At 47.2% G+C, this 20,529-nt stretch overlaps 2 protein-coding genes across 3 annotated transcripts in view; both read right to left on the reverse strand.

Moving 5' to 3' along the window:
* Positions 1 to 20,529, reverse strand: part of SQSTM1 (sequestosome 1) — a 479,040-nt gene that overhangs the window by 142,411 nt on the left and 316,100 nt on the right. The window lies entirely within an intron of this gene.
* CNOT6 (CCR4-NOT transcription complex subunit 6) overlaps positions 17,561 to 20,529 on the reverse strand; it is a 31,962-nt gene continuing 28,993 nt past the window's right edge. For both annotated transcript variants that reach the window (XM_049778273.1, XM_049778272.1), the window contains exons 11-12: positions 19,679 to 19,881; positions 17,561 to 18,529 (exon numbers count right to left, since the gene is read on the reverse strand). In XM_049778273.1, the coding sequence (XP_049634230.1) occupies positions 18,317 to 18,529; positions 19,679 to 19,881 (416 nt within the window). In that variant the 3' untranslated portion in view covers positions 17,561 to 18,316. The remainder of the gene's footprint in view (positions 18,530 to 19,678; positions 19,882 to 20,529) is intronic.

A 20,529-nucleotide genomic window follows, 5' to 3' on the forward strand; every position in this document is an offset into this window, starting at 1 on the left:
TGTGATTTAACTGTTAGGCACAAGACCCTGAGAAAAATCTCAGCAACTTTTCCCAGCCGGAAACCAGAATCTAATGTTTTAACCCTGCAGGGTACAAGCTTCTCACTTGCAGGGAGTACCTTGGGTGCTCCTCTTGCCTTAAAATTGTGGGGGGGGGGGCAGAGAGATAGCACAGTGGTAGGGCATTTGCCTTGTATGCAGCAGATTCAGGAAGGACGGTGGTTTGAATCTGACATCCCATATGGTCCCCCTGCCAGGAATAATTTTGGACCACAGAGCCAGGAGTAAACCCTGAGAGCCTCCGGGAGTGACCCATAAGCCAAAAAAAAATTTTTTCCCTCAAGATTGTGTATAGAAAGGGGCAGGAGCAATAGCACAGAGGTAGGGCATTTCATTTGCCTTGCACACAGCTGACCTGGAATGTAACCCAGGATGGATCCAGGTTCGATTCTCAGCATCCCACATGGTCTCCCAAGCCTGCCAGGAGCAATTTCTGAGCACAGAGCCAGGCATAACCCTTGAGCACCACCACCAGGTGTGGCCCAAAAACCAAACAAACAAAAGATTGTGTAAGGGAGAATAGCTCAATGGAATCAACGCCATCTATGTGAGTGGAAGGTCCCACTGTGAACTCCAGCATGGCAGGGTTCCCTGCAGCACTAATGCTGGGTGTGGTCTCAAAGCTCAAGCAGACAAAAGATTGGACTTGGTGAAGGAATTGAAGGAATTGGTGTTGGAATGTCATATGCCTAAAAGTCAAGCATGAGAAACTTCTTAAATTACGATAGCTCCATAAAAATCAATTTACCGGAACTGGAGCAATAGTACAGCAGGGAGGTCACTTGCCTTGCATGCGGCTGACCAGAGTTTAATCCTCGGCATTTCAAGTGGTGCCACTAAGAGTGACCCCTGAGCTTAGAGCCTGAGAACAGCAGGATATGCCCCTCCCCATTTTTTTTTAAATTTAAAGATGGAAAGAGTATTTCAACACAAAGCCAACCAGCATGAATCACGTGATCCTAGCCTAGCTGGGCAGATGTCTTGACCTGTCCCTAATGTCCCAGGCCTCACCTCCAGCAGGCCTGTTTCTTAAGTACGTCCCAGCCCCAACCTTAACCATGCCCCCAAACCCAACCTTAGGTCCTGTCCTGAAGTGGGGTGCAGCTAGCATGGATCAGGAGGAAATGAGCTCTCCGTCCCAGATCAATATTGACAAAAGGGAGGAGCATCCACAATATGGGAAGAGAATGGGCTGAGGTACCCAGAAAACTGAGCTATGAGGAAGAGGAAGGAGTTTGGGGCAGGGTGCTGGCTGGGATTTCTAGGGTGGCCTTGGGGGGTAGGAAAAATCTCAGGTCTCTGCCTGGGGGGTAAGGCCAACAAGCCTTCCACTCCACAGAGGCCCTAGTCCTGTGTGAGAAGTCTCTGAGAAGGAGTTTGGGGTTGCTTCCTTCCCTGTTTCTGTTTCCAGGTGAGCTAGAGGTGTGATGCCCAGTCTGTCCTCACAACAGTAGATTTGAGTCTTAGCATAAAGGTATGGCCCCCATAAGGAGGCAGTGGTCCCGAAGGGTTTCCAAGAGAAGTTTATGTCAAAGGGGTTCCAAGAGTTTGGAAAGACCAGGATAGAGATTGCATCCCTCAGAGGCAGCTGAAAGCAGAGTCACGTAGTCAGCAGGACCTAGAGCTCTAAATAGCAGGATCACTTGGCTATGGAACTGAGTACTTGCAGCTATATGCCTATATGGCGAGGGGGAGGACAGAGAAGGGAGAATAAATGGAGCACCAGGTTCACCTCTTACAAACCCAATGATGTGCAGTGATTAAGGTTCCAGCCATAGGCACAAGATGTCCTATTTGAGAACCGAGACCCTAGTCACATCAGCAAGATGCTACATGTGGTAACCAAGACACACTATGTACTCACTATGAATATGAATATGTGGTGACCAAGGTGCCAGACACTGTAACCAAGACACCCTGTGTGGTAGCCAAGACCCTGAACACAGTAACAGAAGAAATATGAGTCCAAAGACCTGAGGGGGCTGCTGAGAGACCTTCTCAATGGAATTGGTGCTTTCCATGCCAAAAAGACTAAAACCAGTCCATCAGACAGAAATGGAAAATCTGGGTTGATATAAAGGAGAGTAAGGCTAGAGATAGCACATGGGGGAAAGTATTTGCCTCACATGTAACCAGCCTCTGTTCAATCCCCAACACCACATAGGAACCCTTGAACACTCCCCGAACAGACAGGAGTAAGCCCCAAGCGGCACAAGATGTGATCCAACCCTCTTTATCCCTCCCATAAACAAAGAGCAGGAAAACAAGAAAGTAGGGGTGTAGGCGATTATGAAGCTTATGTAAAGAGGAAGGGACGTAAGAAGAAAGAGTGGCTTACCTTTTTGTTTTGTTTTGTATTGGGGCCACACCCAGTGATGCTCAGGGGTTACTCCTAGCTATACGCTCAGAAATAGCTCCTGGCTTGGGGGACCCTACAGGACACCAGAAAATCGAACCACAGTCCGTCCTAGGTTAGCGCATGCAAGGAAACGCCCTACCGCTTGCATCACTGCTCCAGCCCCAAGAGTGGCTTACCTTTTGTTCATCTCTGTTCCTCTGGAGAAGTGCCTGGGAAATCTAGGACTGGTGAGATTCTGTCCTGATCATATGCATGGGACAGACCTCAAGTCTCACCAGCCCAGAGTGTGGTCGTTCAGCTACAACTGGGTTCCACTTGTACTGACTAAAATGAGGAAACTGATCCCACCAGTCAGTTTCTCAGGCAGCTTGATTTTTTCAAAATAGGAAAAATGGTTCTATTTTTGAACTAGGTTTTCTGGATTTTGGTTTTTGAGCCACACCCAAAGATACTCAGGGGTTACTCCTAATTCTTTACTCAGGGGTTACACCTGGTAGTGTCCAGGGAACAATATAGGATGCTGGGAACTGAACTCAAATTGATCATATATAAGGCAAGTGTCCTACCTGCTGTACTCGCTCCAGCCTGAACCAGGTTTTCTGGAGGTGTGATGCCCAGTCTGTCCTCACAACGGTGGATTTGAGTCTATCTCTATCCTGGTCTTTCCAAACTTTTCCTCATGGAAAAGAATTTCAGGGGTAGGAGCAATAGTACAGCAGGTAAGGAGTTTACTTGCACATGGCCAATCCAGGTTTGATCCCCAGCATCCCTTCTTATTCTTACTTTTTCCAGCCATTTTTTTGTTTGTTTGTTTTTAATTTGGGGGGTCAGACCCAGAGCTAATCAGGAATTATTCCTGGCTCTATACTCAGAAATCACTCCTGGCAGGTTCAAGGGATTGTGTCAGTTGCTGGCGATTGTACAAGGCAAATGTCCTATCTGCTGTACTGTCACTGCAGTACTACAAGTTGACCTAAGAGGTTTTCTCCCCAACTTTCTTTGGAGGATACTAGAATAATGGGCAATGAGAAGAGCTTGGAAATTTCAGTGACCAGCTTCTAGTTGTTATCATGATCTTTTATTATTATTATTTTTTATTTTTTGGTTTTTGAGTCACACCCAGCAGTGCTCAGGGGTTACTCCTAGCTCTACACTCAGAAATTGCTCCTGACAGCCTCGGGGGACCATATGGGATGCCGGGATTCAAACCACCATCCTACATGCAAGGAAAATGCCCTACCTCCATGCTATCTCTCCAGCCTCTATCATGATCTTTTGTTTCTACTGGGGCATCTCTCTAGATAAAGGGAAGGCCATACAGACTTTTGTAGGCCTATGTTGTCACCAATTAGTCTTATCAGGTCTCACTTTCTGTGTCCACAAAATGAGTCCAACCATAATGCGTTGGGCAACTTTAAGAAGAGGAACAGTCAGGCGGGAGAGATAGCACAGCGGCATTTGCCTTGCAAGCAGCGGATCCAGGACCAAAGGTGGTTGGTTCGAATCCCGGTGTCCCATATGGTCCCCCGTGCCTGCCAGGAGCTATTTCTGAGCAGACAGCCAGGAGTAACCCCTGAGCGCCGCCGGGTGTGTCCCAAAAACCAAAAAAAAAAAAAAAAAAAGAAGAAGAGGAACAGTCACTTCTTCAAACCCCATTTTGTAGGGAACTGAAGTGATGGTGCAGCAGGTAAAATGTTAGCTTTACACAAATCCTACCTGGATTCAGTCCCTGGCATCCCATATGATCCCTTGAGCCCTATCAGTAGTGATTCCTGAGTACAGAGCCTGGAGTAAGTCTTGAGAATTACCAGGTGTGTCCCCTAAAGAAATAATCGCATTATGCTTTTATGGCTTTCCCAAGAACCCATTGCCAACACTCATATCTACATCTACCTGCCTGCTTCATAGAAAGTTCTTTAATGTCAAGGGGCTGAATGTAAGGGGTACGAGGGGAACACTGCTGAGGTCAAAACAGCAAGGATTGGCATGGAGCCCCTCAAGTCCCTGCCAGACCACCTCCACCTGGCCCCATAGTCCTTCCACACCTCCAAATGTGGTATTTGGCACCCTGCAAGTCCACTCCAACTCCTCTTCCCCAAAACATTAGGCCAAGTGCCAATGTTGGTTTTGGCCTTTAACAAGGTCCTGCAAACATTGCCCAAGACATGTGGCTCCTTGACACTGGACAAGATATCTCACAAGATGTCCCCACTCTCTATTAATAGCAGGAAGGTGGATGTGGCTGGTTATTGCTGTCCTGCATGATTTCCCAGGCCAAGTGTCTCTGAGACCACTCTGAGTGTCTTTACTGGCCTGGTGGGAAAGAGACCATTGAGAGAGCAAAACTACAAACTCCAGATTCCAAGGTTGGCATGATAGTACAGTGGGGAGGCCACTTGCCTTGCACTTGGCCAACCCAAATTCAATCCCCAGCATTCCATAGGGTCCCTGGAGCACGGACAGGAGTGATTCCTGATAGCAGAACCAGGAGTAACCTGTAAGTACCAATGGATGTGGCCCCAAAACAAAAACAAAACTGCTTCAGGTCCAAATCCCCAGACTTTGAAAAAAGGGTCTGTGGATAAAAGTCTTGGCAGATGTGGTCAGTGGGACACTGTAGGGGGGGGGAGGGGGGAAGAAGTAAGCTCTGATGAGCAGAGGAGTTGAGAAGCCAAGGAGCCTGGAATGAATCACTACTAATCTCTTAAAAGGTTAGTTGAAAGCTTGAGGAGGATAACGAGGAGGAGGTGCTTACTTTGCAGATGGACAATCCCCATCACCACGGAGGGGCCCCAGAGCACCACCAGGGGTCACTCCTGAGCACAGAGCTAGAAATCGCCCCTGAGCATCACTGGGTGTGACTCCCCCACAAAATAAAGGGAAGTGGAGAGATTTCACGCATGCACTCCCATGTTCAGTCACATGCCCACATGTATATATTTGAAATGCACAGACATGTACACTTTTGCACTCTCACACACAGGTAGACACACAGCATGGACACACTTGCATGTAGGTTTGCACACACGTACAAACACATTTCCCCCAAACATATGCTCATGCATTCGGGTAAACACATACGCACACAACTGCTCGCAGCATCTGCACACATGTACTTGTATGCACAAGTATACCATGTGTACAGACATGTATATAGAGATCTAACATAAACACATGCACTAGTATGTGTGCATACATCCATGAATACATGACTCCAAGAAAGGGGTCATGTGACCACAGGAATGACTCAGAGGTACAGAACCATAACCAGGATTTGAGCACCTGGTGGAAGCCAGTGAACCATCAAGGACTGAGGAAAATGTCCCTCAAGCTGGAGCAAATAGTGCAGTGGGAAAGGTGTTGGCTTTGCAAACAGCCAACTTGAGTTCAATTCCCAGCATCTCATATGATCCCCTGAGTAAGGCCAGAGTGAGAAGTTCAGAGTCAATACTGAGCTACAAGGTGTAATCCCAAACCCGCTACAGCCCTGTGGTCTCCTGAGCTCTAAGTCACCAAGTAGGGGGAACCTTGTTTGAAGAGACAATGAACTGGGGTGTTCTACTTCCACTTAGTCCCCTCTAAGTGGTTAAGGGCTGTGGCTGAGCTTATTATGGCCCCTGGATCCACCAAAACTTGGGGGCAAATCCCCCAACCTCTGATGAGGTGGGAGCCCTGATAAACATTTGCCACTTTTGCTAACTCTGGATGAGGGCAGGAGGCAAATCAGGCTATTGGAAATCTTGAGCTATCTGTATGGCAAAGTTTCCTCCCCACCACACACCCTTTTTTATTTTGGGGGGGCCACCTCTGACCATACTCAGTGTTGACTCCAGGCTCTGTGTTCGTAGGACCACATGGGATGCCCGGGATCAAACCTGGGGCTGCTGTGTGCAATGCAAGCGCTTATCCATTGTACTGCCTCTCCAGCCTAGAGAAGATAGCTTTGTCAGGCTCCTGGAAAGCCAAAAAACAGGTTCACTCCATCCAGTGTTAAATAAGTCAGAAGGGGTGTCTTCTTCTTGGCTCCCAGTGGAGGTCACACACATTTGCTAAAACCCTAACACTGAGGACTTCTCAGGGCCAGCCAGGAGCCACCTAACGCAGACCAATGGCTTTTGGCCCTGAGCCCCATGGTCCCCTCTCCAGATTACATTCATCAGCTTGTTCAGTTCACAGAACACAGGAAACCCATGGCCTGGGGTCTGTGGTTCCCCACATGACCTCTTTTCCTCTTCCCCCAGAAGACCTCCCTTGACATGGGCATAGGTCAAAGATTCTCAGTAGGGAACTGGCTCTGGCAGTCCTGGTTCCATCCCTGTCACCACGGGGTCCCCCCAAATACTGCTGGGAACCGTCCCTGAGCACAAGGATTCTAAAATACTATCCAGGGCCCGAGCGGACACCAAAGTCAGTATTTGCTGTATGTATCCAGCTCATGTTCCATATAGACAGCACACCAGGAGTGACCCCTGGGCAGAGAGCCAGGAGTCAGCCCTGACAGCACAAGGCTGAGAAGTGCAGGGTGTGGCCCCCAAACACCACCAAGAATGTTCTCTGAGAAGACTTAGGGCCTACCACTGACAGACCAAGCGTTTTCACTAGACTCTGCCAAGAGGAAGTCCCCAAGCCCAGGCAAAGTGGGGCACGCATTTCCCAGCACCCCGAGCAGGAAGTTGTGCAAAGCCCTACCTGAGCAAACAATGTCTCTCTCAGAGGTCAGGGTGGGGAAGACCCTGACGCTGAAGAGGGGTGAGGGCCGAGTATATGAAGGGGCCAGGCCAGGAGGCTATGAGACTTGGTCCCTCGAGCACAGACAAGGCCCACGGCATCAGGCATCATGAGGCCCTTCATCTCCACCGCAGTCCTGGTTGTGTGTGTGGCCTTGCTCAGCCACTCTGGTGGGTGCCTTTGGCCTCCTCATTCCCCCACTTCTCTCTAGGCCCTACCATCTCCTGCATCCCTGGACAGACTGCTTCTGGGCTGCTCCTCTATAAGCCCAGGCCTTCGGGAACCTTCTTGTCCCAGGATCTGTCGTCGATCCCCAAGCCAGACCTGGAAGCAACATACTCCATCTTCCATTGTCATGGGCTCCTCTGTGCAACCAGCTCCTTGCACTTGGCACAGGGCAGTGGGTGCAGGGGACTTGGGGAAACTGGTCTCTTGAGGGTCCCAGTGGCTCATGCTTTTCTGCTTGTGTTTGCAGTGGCTGCTTTCTTTTTGTCCAGCGTGAACCCAGTGCAGGCTGTGGCCGCCGTGCCTGCAGGGGTTGTTGGCAGCCTCACCAGCCCTCTCTTCAAGGGACTCAACCCGCTGACCTTCCTACTCACCACTCTGGGGGTCCCTGTAGATCACCTGCTGGATGGCACCCAGAAGTGTGTGGAACAGCTGGGACCTGAGGCCCTAGGAGCCGTGAATGCCCTGAAAAGACTCCTGGTAATGTGGGAGCTAGGCAGATGCTTGCCTTGTGCCACCTGCTTCTCAAACAGCTCATCCTGAGCACCCCACTTCAGACACTGTACCCCATTTCTAACATTCACCTAGTTCCCATACTGCACCAGCACCTCAATTCTGACAGCTACTCAGCACCCACTTCCCACACTGCACCCCCAGTACCCTAGTACTCTACTACCCCAGCTCCTAGAGACCTCCCAGCAGTGAGACAAGCCTGGGGTGGCCGTGTGTGCAGGGATTCAGAGGCCCACAGGGAGTTGTGGGGTTGTGGACAGTCTTTCAAGTGTCTTTTCCTTTGCAGGGAATTCTGAAATTCTTCGGATGAACCAAAATGAGCTGGGGGACAAGGTGTCACATTTCTGGAAGGGGAGCTGTGCCCTGCACCCCCAATCTTCCATTTCCTAATAAACATGACTGAAAGAGCAGTTTGGATCCTTCTTCCTGCCTCCTCCCTAGCTGTCTGTGTGATGATGAGTGATGGAGGGGCAAGGGCAGTCCCCAGAGCTGGAGCAACCTAGATTGTGTCACGAGTGATTTGCTCCTGCCCAGGGTTTTTGGAACAGGGGGAGATGTGTGGATCCTTGAAGTTTGCGAAGGGGCTTGAATTCTGCAGACTTTTGCAGGCAAACACATCAGCAATTGTCTTACCAGAATGAAGGTGTGGGCAGGAAACATAAGCCCTGTTGGCTTTTCTTGGGTTGTGCCTGAGTCCAATTCAAGGGGACGCACCCATTTCTGGCCTAGATGGATCCCCACATCAATGGGAAAGTACTAGGTCCAATAGGAGATGGCAAAGTTGATTTTTTTTTTTTTGAGGCTACACCCAGTGGTGCTCAGCAATCAGTCCTGGCATTTTCAGGATACCATGTGAGATGCCAGGGATTAAACCCAGGTCAGCAGCATGCAAGGCAAGTGCCCTGTCCACTGTGCTATAGTTCTGGGCCCACTATTGCAAAGTTTTATATATTTTTGGTTTTTGGCCATACCCAGCAGGGCTCAGAGGTTACTCCTGGCTCTACACTCAGAAATCGCTCCTGGCAGGCTCAAGGGACCAAATGGGATGCCAGGGATCAAACCCGGTTTCACCCTGGGTCTGCAGTGTGCAAGGCAAACACCCTACTGCTGTGCTCTCACTCCAGCTCCAAAGTTTTATTTTTAGAGACCCTAATGTGTGTACAGATACATTTCCATCTATTCTACATGAAGCTGGTGGTCTAACCTTTTGTTTCTACATACATTAAACAGGATTTAAAATATACTTCTGTGTTTAGAGTCAGCGGTGCTCAGGACTTCCTCTTGGCTCTATGCTCACTCCTGATGAGGCTAAGGAACTTTATATGATGCTGGGGATTGAACCCGGTCCAGGCACATGCAAAGCAAGCATCTTCCTACTGTACTATTTCTCAGGCTCCTTTGTTTTGTTGTGTTGTTTTTGGGTCACACTGGCAGCGCTCAGGGGTTATTCCTGGCTCTGCGCTCAGAAATTGCCCTGGCAGGCTCAGGGGACTATATGGCATGCTAGAAATTGAACCACCATCAGTTCTTGGTTAGCCATTTGCAAGGCAAATGCCCTGCCACTGTGTTATCTCTCTGGCTCCTTCCTTTCATTTTTTTTTTTTTTTTGGCCACACCCGTTTGACGCTCAGGGGTTACTCCTGGCTATGAGCTCAGAAATCGCCCCTGGCTTGGGGAGACCATATGGGACGCCGGGGGATCGAACCGCGGTCCGTCCTACGCTAGCGCTTATAAGGCAGACACCTTACCTCTAGCGCCACCTTCCCGGCCCCTCCTTTCATTTTTTTTGTTTATTTTTGTTTTTGGGCTACACCTGGCAGCGCTCAGGGGTTAATCCTGGCTCTATGCTCAGAAATCGCCCCTGGCAGGCACAGGGGACCATATGGTATGCCAGGATTCGAACCACCGTCCTTCTGCATGAAAGGCAAACGCCTTACCTCCATGCTATCTCTCCGGCCCCTCCTTTCATATTTTTAATATATATTGGAGGCCACAGGATAGTACAGTAGTAGGTGTCCACCTAGCATGTGGCTGACCCAGGTTCAAATCCCAACACCACATATACTCCCCACAATGTCACAAGGAGTGATCTCTGATCATGAACCCACTAGTAAGCATGGTGTGGCCCTCTAAAAATATACGTTAGGAGGTGGGATGAGTCCTCAGAGTTGCTCAGAGCCTCTTCTTGATTCCGTGCTCAGGAGTGCACCCTGGTGGTGCTCTGGGATTAGTCTTAGTTCTGTTCTCAGAAGCAACCTCTAGAAATGGGACAAGGTCAGTCACATGCAAGGCCAGATCCTTCCCTCCCAAACTATCTCTTCCTATATTGACCACAACACTCAGGGATTTTTTTTTGGGGGGGGGGATTATATTTCACATATTCATACTCAATCAGATCAGGAAAGCCCTGGACCATGGACATTTAAATCTCCTTTTCAGCACGTTACCCCCTCAAATCTCTCAAGTTTTTGTCCCACTTTTGTACCAATGGGGACATTTTGTTAAGCATCCCTTTTATCAATGAAATGATTCCCCATACCAGCACCCTCATAATAAAATTTTATTTTTGGTTTGGGGGCCACACCCAAGTGTTCAGAATTTACTCCTGGCGGGGCCAGGAATTGAACCCGTATCTGGTATGTGAAAGACAAGTACCAACCTGCTGTACTATCAATTTGGGTCTACATAATTAAAAATGTACAGATTGGGGCCGGAGAGGTGGCACTAGAGGTAAGGTGTCTGTCTGCCTTACAAGTGCTAGCCAAAGAAGGACTGCGGTTCGATCCCCAGCATCCCATATGGTCCTCCCAAGCCAGGGGCAATTTCTGAGCGCTTAGCCAGGAGTAACCCCTGAGCATCAAACGAATGTGGCTCAAAAAATAAATAAATAAAAAATAAAAAAATGTACAGATTACATAACTTTCAAGATGCAAAGATTTTATTTCTTGGTTTTGGACTATCCCTGGTGTTCAGGGATCACACCAGAAGGCTCAGGGGACCATATGGGACTAAACCTGGGTTGGACCCATGCAAGGCAAGCACCCTACCTGTTAGACTATATTGCTCCAGCCCAATCCTTTAATTTTAAAAGCTTTTCTATCAAAATATGTCACAAGCAAAGGAAGAGAACAAATTCAGCAAAACCTCCCCATCCCATTGTCAACTATATAGAAAGATATTTCTTGAAGGGGCCAAAGTCATAGCACAGCAGGTAGAGTGCTTGCTTTGCACATGGTGATTCAATCCCTGGTATTCCATGTGGTTACCTGGAGGCTCACTAGGGGTGATCATTGAGCACAGAGCAAAGATAAGTCCTGAGCAGAGTCAAATGTGGCCCCAAAAGAAAACACAAAACAAAAACTAAGCGGTAGTTTCCATAGTGTAGTGGTTATCACATTCGCCACACAAAACAAAAACTACCAAATCTTTTATTTTTGGTGGTGGTGGTGGGGAACCACACTTGGCAGTGCTCAGAAGTTACTCCTGGCAGGCACAAGGGACCATATGGGATGTCGGGGATCACCAAGGTTGGCTATGTGCAAGTAAAAAGCTGTACCTACTGTGCTATCACTTGGGTCCCCCACCCAAATCTTTTTGTTTTGTTTTGTTTTGGGCCACACCCAGCAGCACTCAGAGGTTACTTCTGGCTATCTGCTCAGAAATAGCTCCTGGCAGGCACGGGGGACTATATGGGACGCTGGGATTCGAACCAACCACCTCAGGTCCTGGGTCAGCTGCTTGCAAGGCAAACAAACACCGCTGTATTGTCTCTCCGACCCCCCACCCAAATCTCTTAAATGTGACAACTTTCTTCCAAAAGAAGATAGTTATCAGCACCCAGTTTGTATATCAATGAGAGATATGGCAACAAGAACAAGAATTTCACTGAAGAGCCAGCGACAGACAGTACAGCAAGCAGGTGGAATGTTTGCTTTGCTCAAAGCCAACCAGGGTTTGATCACTGGCATCACATTTATGATTCCTGAGCCCTGCCAGGAGTGATCCTTGAGTGCAGAGCCAGGAGTAAGCTGAGCACTGCCAGTTTTGGCTCCCAACCAACCAACCTATATGCAAACACAAACTTGGCCCAAGAGAAGTGTTTGAAATTTAGCAGAGTAGCCCTCAAATCCACCTACTTTCCTCTTACTATGCCTTGCACCTCCCTCAAGGTATTTAAAAAGATTTGCTTTGGTTGTTGTTGGGTTTTTGTTTTCATTTTGTTTTTTGGAGGCCAAACCCAGTGATGCTCAGGGTTACTCCTGGCTATGCACTAAAAATTGCTCCTGGCTTGGAGGACCATGTGAGACACCAGGGGATCGAACCGCAGTCCGTCCTAGGTTAGCGTGTTGCAAGGCAAACACCCTACCCCCCTATGCCACTGCTCCGGCCCCAAGATTTGTCTTGGTTTGGGGGTTACACTTGGCAGCACTCAGGGGTTACTCCTAGTTCTGGTTCAGAAATCCCTCCTGGCAGGCTCAGGGAACCATATGGGATGCTGGAGATCAAACCCAGGTCAGCTGTGTGCAAGGCATGCTGTTCGGCCCCTTTAACTTTTTTTCATTAAATCACTGTGAAAGTTTGATAGTTGAATTTCAGTCGCACTGTGTCTAACACCCATCCCTGCTAAGGTGAATTCTAATCCCATCCTCAGAAACCCCCAACTTCTAATACGCTCTGTAGAACCCAAAGCTCCAGCTTTGTGGTCTATAAAGAGCAACAAATGACACTTTCCCAGCTTTGAAAGATACTGAATTTATTGATTGGCTATAAGTAGGAAAATACATTGGTAAAGAAAAGCAACCCTGTATATAAATATAATTAATACTAGCTAGTTACAATTCCACCAAGAAGGTTCCACGGAAAAAGACATGAAAAGCCCTGTTTATTTTTAAAACCAGTCCACATAGGTACATCTTCAACTGTGGCTACCCTCAACCCTAGGCCAATGCGACCTTCTTTGAACTTTATATTATGGTGCTGGAGGTTAGTGCTTCCCTACAAAGGACAAGGATTTAAGAATGGATACTCTTTTAAGAGTGACATCAACATACCCATACTGTAAAGAGCCAAAAAGAAGCACAAAACAAACATTTTAAAAATAACAAGGAGCTGGGTGGGAAGATGAGAAACAACCACCAAGGGCTCTACAAGTACTTGGAAGTTCCTCAAAGAGCCAACTGTAATGGCTGTTTGTCATCTTTTTATTGTCACCCAAAATTTGAGTCACAATAAAAACATACCCCATAAAAGAAATAAAAATAGAGTTTATTGGGGCCGTAGCCGTGGTCCAAGGGGTAAGGCGATTGATTGCCTTGCGCGTGACTAACCTAGGATGGACAGTGGTTCAATCCCCCAGCATTCCATATGGTCCCCCAAGCCAGGAGCGATTTCAGAGCACATAGCCAGGAGTAACCCCTGAGCATCACCAGGTGTGGCCCCAAAACAAACAAAAATGGAGTTTATTATGGAAAACAGAATCTTAAAAAGAGCTTTGACATTGAGAAGTGCATTGTGCCCAATTCAACAAAGGCCTTCACTTGCAAAGTGCTAAATGCAAATCTGCCTGCCCACCAGTCAAGTGTATCAGAGAAATAGTAAAAGCACTGCTGGTAGCTGTCTTGTGATGTAGCCTCTAGAAATAGTCCAGTTGTTTATAATTCATGTCCAAGACTTTCATTAAAATCATGTCATGTAAATTCAGTGAACATGATTTAAAACTTAAAGCAAAATCATCACAAATACAGTTAAGGAGTACTGCAAGGGATTTCCAAATCAGAAATTGGGTGGCCTCCACGTTTCAATTGGTTACAACAAAAAAGTATCTACTTCCCTCAGCCCAATTTCCACAATACATTGCTAATATATGCTTATCCATCAAGACTTTGCAAAGGACAGTCAGGCAACATACCTCAAAGCGATTTGTTAAAGAATGGAAAATTCATCCTATAAGGGGTGGAGTAGTGGTGCAAACTGTGGGGTGTCTGCCTTGCACACGCTAACCTAGGACAGACTGTGGTTAGATTCCTCGGCATCCCATATGGTCCACCAAGCCAGGAGTGATTTCTGAGCACACAGCCAGGAGTAACCTAGAGCATCACCAGGTGTGGCCCAAAAAAAAAAAAAAAATCCTAGTTTTTACTTCTTGCCCTTTAGTTAGTTATGGATTATTGGTAATTATATAGAACACCAGATAATCCCCTACTCAAAAATAAACTTTTGCTTAACTCAAGCTTCCCAGCTTACTTTGATGAATTTCATTTGCTCATCTGCCACTGATTCTCTTGCAGACTGGGGCTGTCTAATCTCCATTCTTGATTCAAGTTAGCACAAAAACATGGTGGCCACAATATGGTCGGCCACTGATGATTGAAAAGGGGACTGTGGACACTAGCCAGATGAAACAAGTACAGGTAAAAACATCTTGTGTAAAGCTCAAACCTTTTTGTAGCTATCAAGTGTGTCTAGTTCCCATGGCTGCAAAATACACTCCATCTAACTGCCTTTAGACAGACACTAAATGGAGCAAATGTCCCCTTTGCCCTGCCACAAAACTGGATGTTTCAGTTCGACAAACTGTAGATGGGCTGAGTGGGATTCTTTGGGTTCCTTTGTCCAGCCAGCTACAGCTCATTCTTGCTGAACATGATTCTGAGGTATGTGGCCCAACACCTTTTAGTCACATTTGCACCAGAAATACAAGTGCTTACCTACCCAGCACTGCCTCCATATTTGCAATACCAGCTTCCCAATACAATAATCACCAACTGCAAGTGATGGTGTCAGCACAAGTTAAAAATTAAAAATAAACACACAAAAGTCGGGGTCCAGAGCGAAAGCATAGCTAGGAGGATGCTTGCCTTGCATGCTTGTCAACCTGGGTTTGATCCCTGGAACCCCATGGGGTCCCCATAAACCACCAGAAAATATTTTTTTGCTTGTTGGTTGGTTTCTGGGCCACACCCAGTGGCGCTCAGGGTTTACTATGGCTCTGTGCTTAGAAATTGCTTCTGGCAGGCTCGGGGGACCATACGGGATGCTGAGGATTGAACCTGGGGTTGACCACATGCAAGGCAAATGCCCTTCCTGCTGCAGAGGTGATTCTTGACTGCAGAGTCAGGAGAAACCCCAAAGTACCTCCCAGTGTGACCCAAGACAAGCAAAAATTTAAACAAAACAAAAAACCCATCATCATAAAAGAAAAAAAAAAAACAGCCCGAAAGAATAAAACCAGGTCCCAGACAAAAGATTTGAGATCAAAACCTTTTAGAAAGTTTCAGGGCTGGAGAGATAAAACAGTTCATAGAGCATTTGCCTTACGTGCAGCCCACCTGGGTTTGATCCTTGGAATTCTATATGGTCCCTCAAAGCCTGCCAGGCGTGATTCCTGAGTGCCACAGCCAAGAATAACTCCTGAGCATCACAGAGTGCGGCCCAAAACCAAAAAAATCCAAAACAAAACATTTCAGAAAGTTTGAAAGAAAAGGAATAATTCATTTCTATTTAAAGTCTGTACTGTCATTTTCTCTGAAAAATGGATGCAGTACATTTAAGTCCTGAACATCTTTCTCATAAAATTTTAAGTTGCCACCCCCAAAATCTCAGTCTGTAAAAAACTATCAAGAACATCCAACCAATTTTTTTTTCTATTTCTTACACGCGTGGTAATTGTCCTTTGGTTACTTGGTCTGCAGCTAAAACCCAAACAAGCACACCCTCTCAAAGACCACATTCCTTCTCAGTTTATCAGTTTTTCTTTTTCTCTAAGAGAAGGGGTTGAATCCAAGTTCACTTTGCAAGGTGATATTGGGTCACACCCAGAAGTACTCAGGCTAGAGCATCAGTTATCTCTCAGATGACACAATCAAATGAATCCTGTCACTTGAAAAAGGGAATCTCGGAGCTGGAACATGGTACATTGGGGAAGGGTACTTGCCTTGCACACTGCTGACTTGTTTGATCTCTGGCATCCCATAAAGGTCCCCTGGAGCCCTACCAGGAGTGATTTCTGTGTGTAGAGCCAGGAGTAAGCCTTGAGCACCATTGGGTATGGCCCAAAAACATGAAAAAAGGGGGTGGGGTGGGAAATCTGAAGCACTGTTTGGAACACCATCATGAAGACATCCCCTTACACTAAAAAAGAACTTAATTTTTTTTCTTTTTGGTTTTTGGGCCACATCCAGCAGGCCTCAGGTGTTTCTCCTGGCTCTGCATTCAGAAATCACTCCCACCCACCACCACCCCCAAACACACACAAAAAAGGGGAGCAGGGCAAAAGCAAAGGATGTTTGCCTTGTACACAGCTGACCTGAGTTCAATTCCCAGCATCCCATATGGTCTCCCGAGCCTGTCAGGCGTGATTTCTGAGCCCAGAGCCAGGAGTAATCCCAGAGCACCACCAGGTATGGCCCCAAAAGGTATGGCCCCAAAATAAAACAAAACAAAACAAAGAAAGAAAAAAAAATTGGGGCTGGAGATAGAGCACAGCGGTAGGGCATTTACCTTGCAAGCAGCCCAGGACAGATAGTGGTTCAAATCCCAGCATCCCATATGGTTCCCCTGTGCCTGCCAGGAGCTATTTCTGAGCACAGAGCCAGGAGTAACCCCTGAGCTCCATCAGGTGTGGCCCAAAAACCAAAAGAAAGGAGCAAGGGAGGAAGGGAGGGAGGGAGAAAGAAATTACTCCTGGCAGGCTCGGGAAATCATGTGGGATGCCGGGTATCAAACCCATGTTGACCGCATTTAAGTCAAACGCTATCACTATCACTCTAGCCACTTAAAATTTTTTTCTCCTCCTTTTTTTTCTTTCTCTTTTGGACCACATCCAGTGATGCTCAGGGACCATACGGGATGCTGGGAATCAAACCCTGGGTCTGTCCCAGGTCAGCCACATGTAAGGTATAAACACCCTACCACTCAGGCCCTTCCTCTTTATTAAAAAAAAAAAAAACACTACCCCCAATTAATGAAAAGCATGGGAAAGCAAAAAAAAAAAAAAATCCATGATAATAATATTCTGGGTGACCAGAAATTGTATACTTGGGTTTGGTTTTCAGATGCTAGGAACACTTTTTCGGGGCCCCACTTAATGATGCTAAGTGTTTATGCCTGGCTCTGCACTCAGATCATACCTGAAGGACTCAGGGGACCTATGTGGTACTGAGGATCAAATCTGGGTTGGTCGCATGCATGGCAAGCGCCCTCCCTGCTGTAACACTTCTCCAAACCCCATTCATGTGATTTCAAAGCATTGCATTGAAACAACAAACACACTGGAGCTCACCTCAAAGTATTTTCAGAAAATCTGACCCCGTGGGGCCAGAGAAATTGCACAGCGATAGCCTTGCACTCAGCTGATCCAGGACAATGGTGGTTTGAATCCTGGTACTCCTGGAATTCCATATGGTCCCCTGTGCCAGCCAGGAGCAATTTCTGAACACAGAGCCAGGAGTAACCCCTAAGCACCGATAGGTGTGATGCCCCCCCCCCCCCAAAAAAAAAAAGATTTTCTCTGCAGGCACAATCTAAGCATGGTTTTGTTTTGCTTTGCTTGACTTAACAAACCTGGACATTGCAAATCAATCAGGAAGATAAAGTCTGTCGCTGCTTCTATTACAAGCTGGCCTTGACAACATAAGAGGAAAGTTAAAGAAGAAACACACACACAAATAAGAAAACTTTGCCTCGGTTTTTTCAATACAATCCTTTCCAAAACTGATAAGAAGTTGTCTCTCCCCCCATATAAAATTTCATAAATCAGGTCTTCTGTGGAGCATTATACAATCAATCAGAAAGGCTGAATTCAAGTTCTCTATTTTTTTCTTTTTCCTTTTTTTTTTTTAAACAAATGAGTGTAGGAACAAAATAAAAAGGGGGGCAAAGCCCTGTGGTAAAAAGGTCTAGATATTCTTACTGGCCTCAGCAAAGTAGTGCTACTGATTTCTGTGCAAAGAGATTCTGGGAAGTTCCGACATTTTCCTATTTCAAGACATGAAAATATTCTCTCAGGGGGTGGAGGTGGGGGTGGGAAGAAACAGGAAAATGACTCTTGACGCACCACGGTGGCATGTCCAGACACACCAGCCATCCCTGTCTGACAGCAGATAAAGCACATTGGGCTCAGACATTGGTTGTTGCTAGCACCTGGCTTTCAAGACAAGATCCCGGTCCAAGAATCAGACAGAAAATTCCAAATCATTAGGAAAAAAATTCTCTGTGTCTAGACCTCACTCCCCTCACTTCATCTTTGGATGAATTTCCATGAAGAAAAGCAGGTGCTCTCTGAAAGGGAATGGGACAACTTTCTGCCCAGAAGGTCAGTGCTGGGACAACCTCCTGTCAGGGAGGTGAGTACTGGGCGATGAGTGCTGGGACAACACCTTGCCAGGGAGCTGGGTGCCGGTCTACCTCCTGCCCGGGAGGTGAAGGCCAGGACTACCTCCGACCCAGGAGGTGGACACCGTTGACTGGTGGCAGGAGAGGCAGTGCCAGCTCAAGCTGGGCAAACAGCGAGAAGTGGTCGGAGGGGATGAGTGGGTGTGGGCAGCCAGTGATGTTGTTCTCCACAAGCCAGTGGTGGTCCAGAGGGCCCAGGACACCCAGCGTCTTCAGTTGAGGCTTCGAGTGGAAGATGTAGTCGATGATCCCCTGAGATACCGCATGGCCAGGAGGGAGAAAAGAAAGAAGATGCACCTGAGACAGGCTCCACATACTGGTAGTCCTGGGTACTTAGCAGTAGAGGTGCTGGGGGATCAGAGCACAGTCTGCTTTGGACAAAAAAAAAACACCTTCCCAACGTCCCTCAATATTCTCTCCAGCCTTTCCCCCAGATTTTCTTTTGTTTTGGTACAACACACTTAGCGATGCTCAGGACTTACTCCTGGCTTTGTGCTCAAGCATCACTCTTAGAGGGCTCAGGGGACCATATACGGGATGCCAGGGATCAAACGTGGGCACATAACGTGCAAGGCAAATGCCCTCCCCCGATGTACTATCTCTCTGGCCTGTTAGAATTTATTTTTGGAGACAACACTAGAAATGTTTAGAGTACACTTCTAGTTGTCATTCAGGGACCTATATATCATGTAGTGTACTGTTGTTTTCTCTCATCAGCTCTCCTTCCACATTTTGCTTTTCGGGAGGGAGGGAGGGAGGGAGGGAGGGAGGGAGGGAGGGAGGGAGGGAGGGAGGGAGGGAGAAGGAACACACAGGGCTGTCCTGCCAGTCCTGATTCAAATCCCCAGCACTGCATAAAATCCTAAGCACTGCTAAGGCTCACTTCTGAGCACAGAGACAGGAGCTGACCTTACCACCTCCCAGTGTGGCCCCCAAACAAAATGAAAAACTAAGCATGGAGGGGCTCGGGGTAGGCTTTCTTCTAACTCGAACCCTAGAATACTCATATTTTATTTTAATTGTTTTTGATGGAGAGGCTGCACCTGAAAGTGCTCAGGTCCGACTCCCAGCACCAGACTTAGGGCCAACTCCTGCCAGCAAGTGTTTAACCACTAAGCTATCTCTCCAGTTCCAGGAATATCCACATTTAAGAGGCACAGAGAAGCTCAAGAGGTGGTTTGAAAAAGCTGCTCCATGGGGCTGGAGAGATAGCACAGAGGTAAGGTGTTTGCCTTGCATGCAGAAGGTTGGTGGTTCGAATCCCGGCATCCCATATGGTCCCCCGAGCCTGCCAGGAGAGATTTCTGAGCATAGAGCCAGGAGTAATCCCTGAGCACTGCCGGGTGTGACCCAAAAACCAAAAATAAAATAAAATAAAAGCTGCTCAATGTGTGAGCTCACCTTGAAATCAAACGTGTAGTTAGTGTAAGGCATGAGTCCCTGCTCATAAGCACTCTTGAGCTGGAAACCATGGGTGATGCGCCCGGGAGCTGTCTCGAATTTCCCGTTGCAGCTGAAGTTAGTGAGACTTTCATTATACCTCAGTTCCTTAAAGTCTTTGTGATTGGTTTCGACTCCACCTGTGCTCAGATATTCCACAACACCTAGCAGAAAAATAGATGTTTTTTTTTTTTCACTTGATTTTCACTAGAGAAAAAAAAAAGAGAGATGATAACAAAACTATAACTAAGAGAAAACTGGGCCTGGAGTAATAGTACAGTGGGGAGAGTGCTTGCCTTGCACACAGCTGACCTGAGTTCGACACCGGCACCACATATGATCTCCTGTGCACCACCAGGAGGGATCTCCATGAATGCAGGAGTCAGCCCCGAGCAAAGGAGGTGTGCCCACCACCCCTTCCATAAACCCAACCAAGCAAGGAAAAAACAGCCTATGCTCCCTCTTAAACACATTTCTCACTTGCTTGTCTGTTTATTTGCTTGTAGATTTCCACTCTGGAGAAGCCTACATTCTCTCTCTGGAACATGTACTACCGTATTTGCCGGCATATAAGATGACCCTTCAATCCATGAAAAACTTCCTAAAAGTCTTAAAAGTAAGAGAGGGTGCAGATCACTCGTCCCTGAAACTGGAACAAGTTTCAGCATGCCGTATACCAGCATATAATATGACTCACGATCATGGGCTGACGTGTCATCTTATACGCCGGCAAATATGGTACTTCCTTTCTTTCCTCTTACTTTTTTTTGTTTGTTTGTTTCTTTGGGTCACACCCGGCAGTGCTCAGGAAT

Source organism: Suncus etruscus, chromosome 8, assembly GCF_024139225.1.
Source record: "Suncus etruscus isolate mSunEtr1 chromosome 8, mSunEtr1.pri.cur, whole genome shotgun sequence".
Taxonomy (NCBI): domain Eukaryota; kingdom Metazoa; phylum Chordata; class Mammalia; order Eulipotyphla; family Soricidae; genus Suncus; species Suncus etruscus.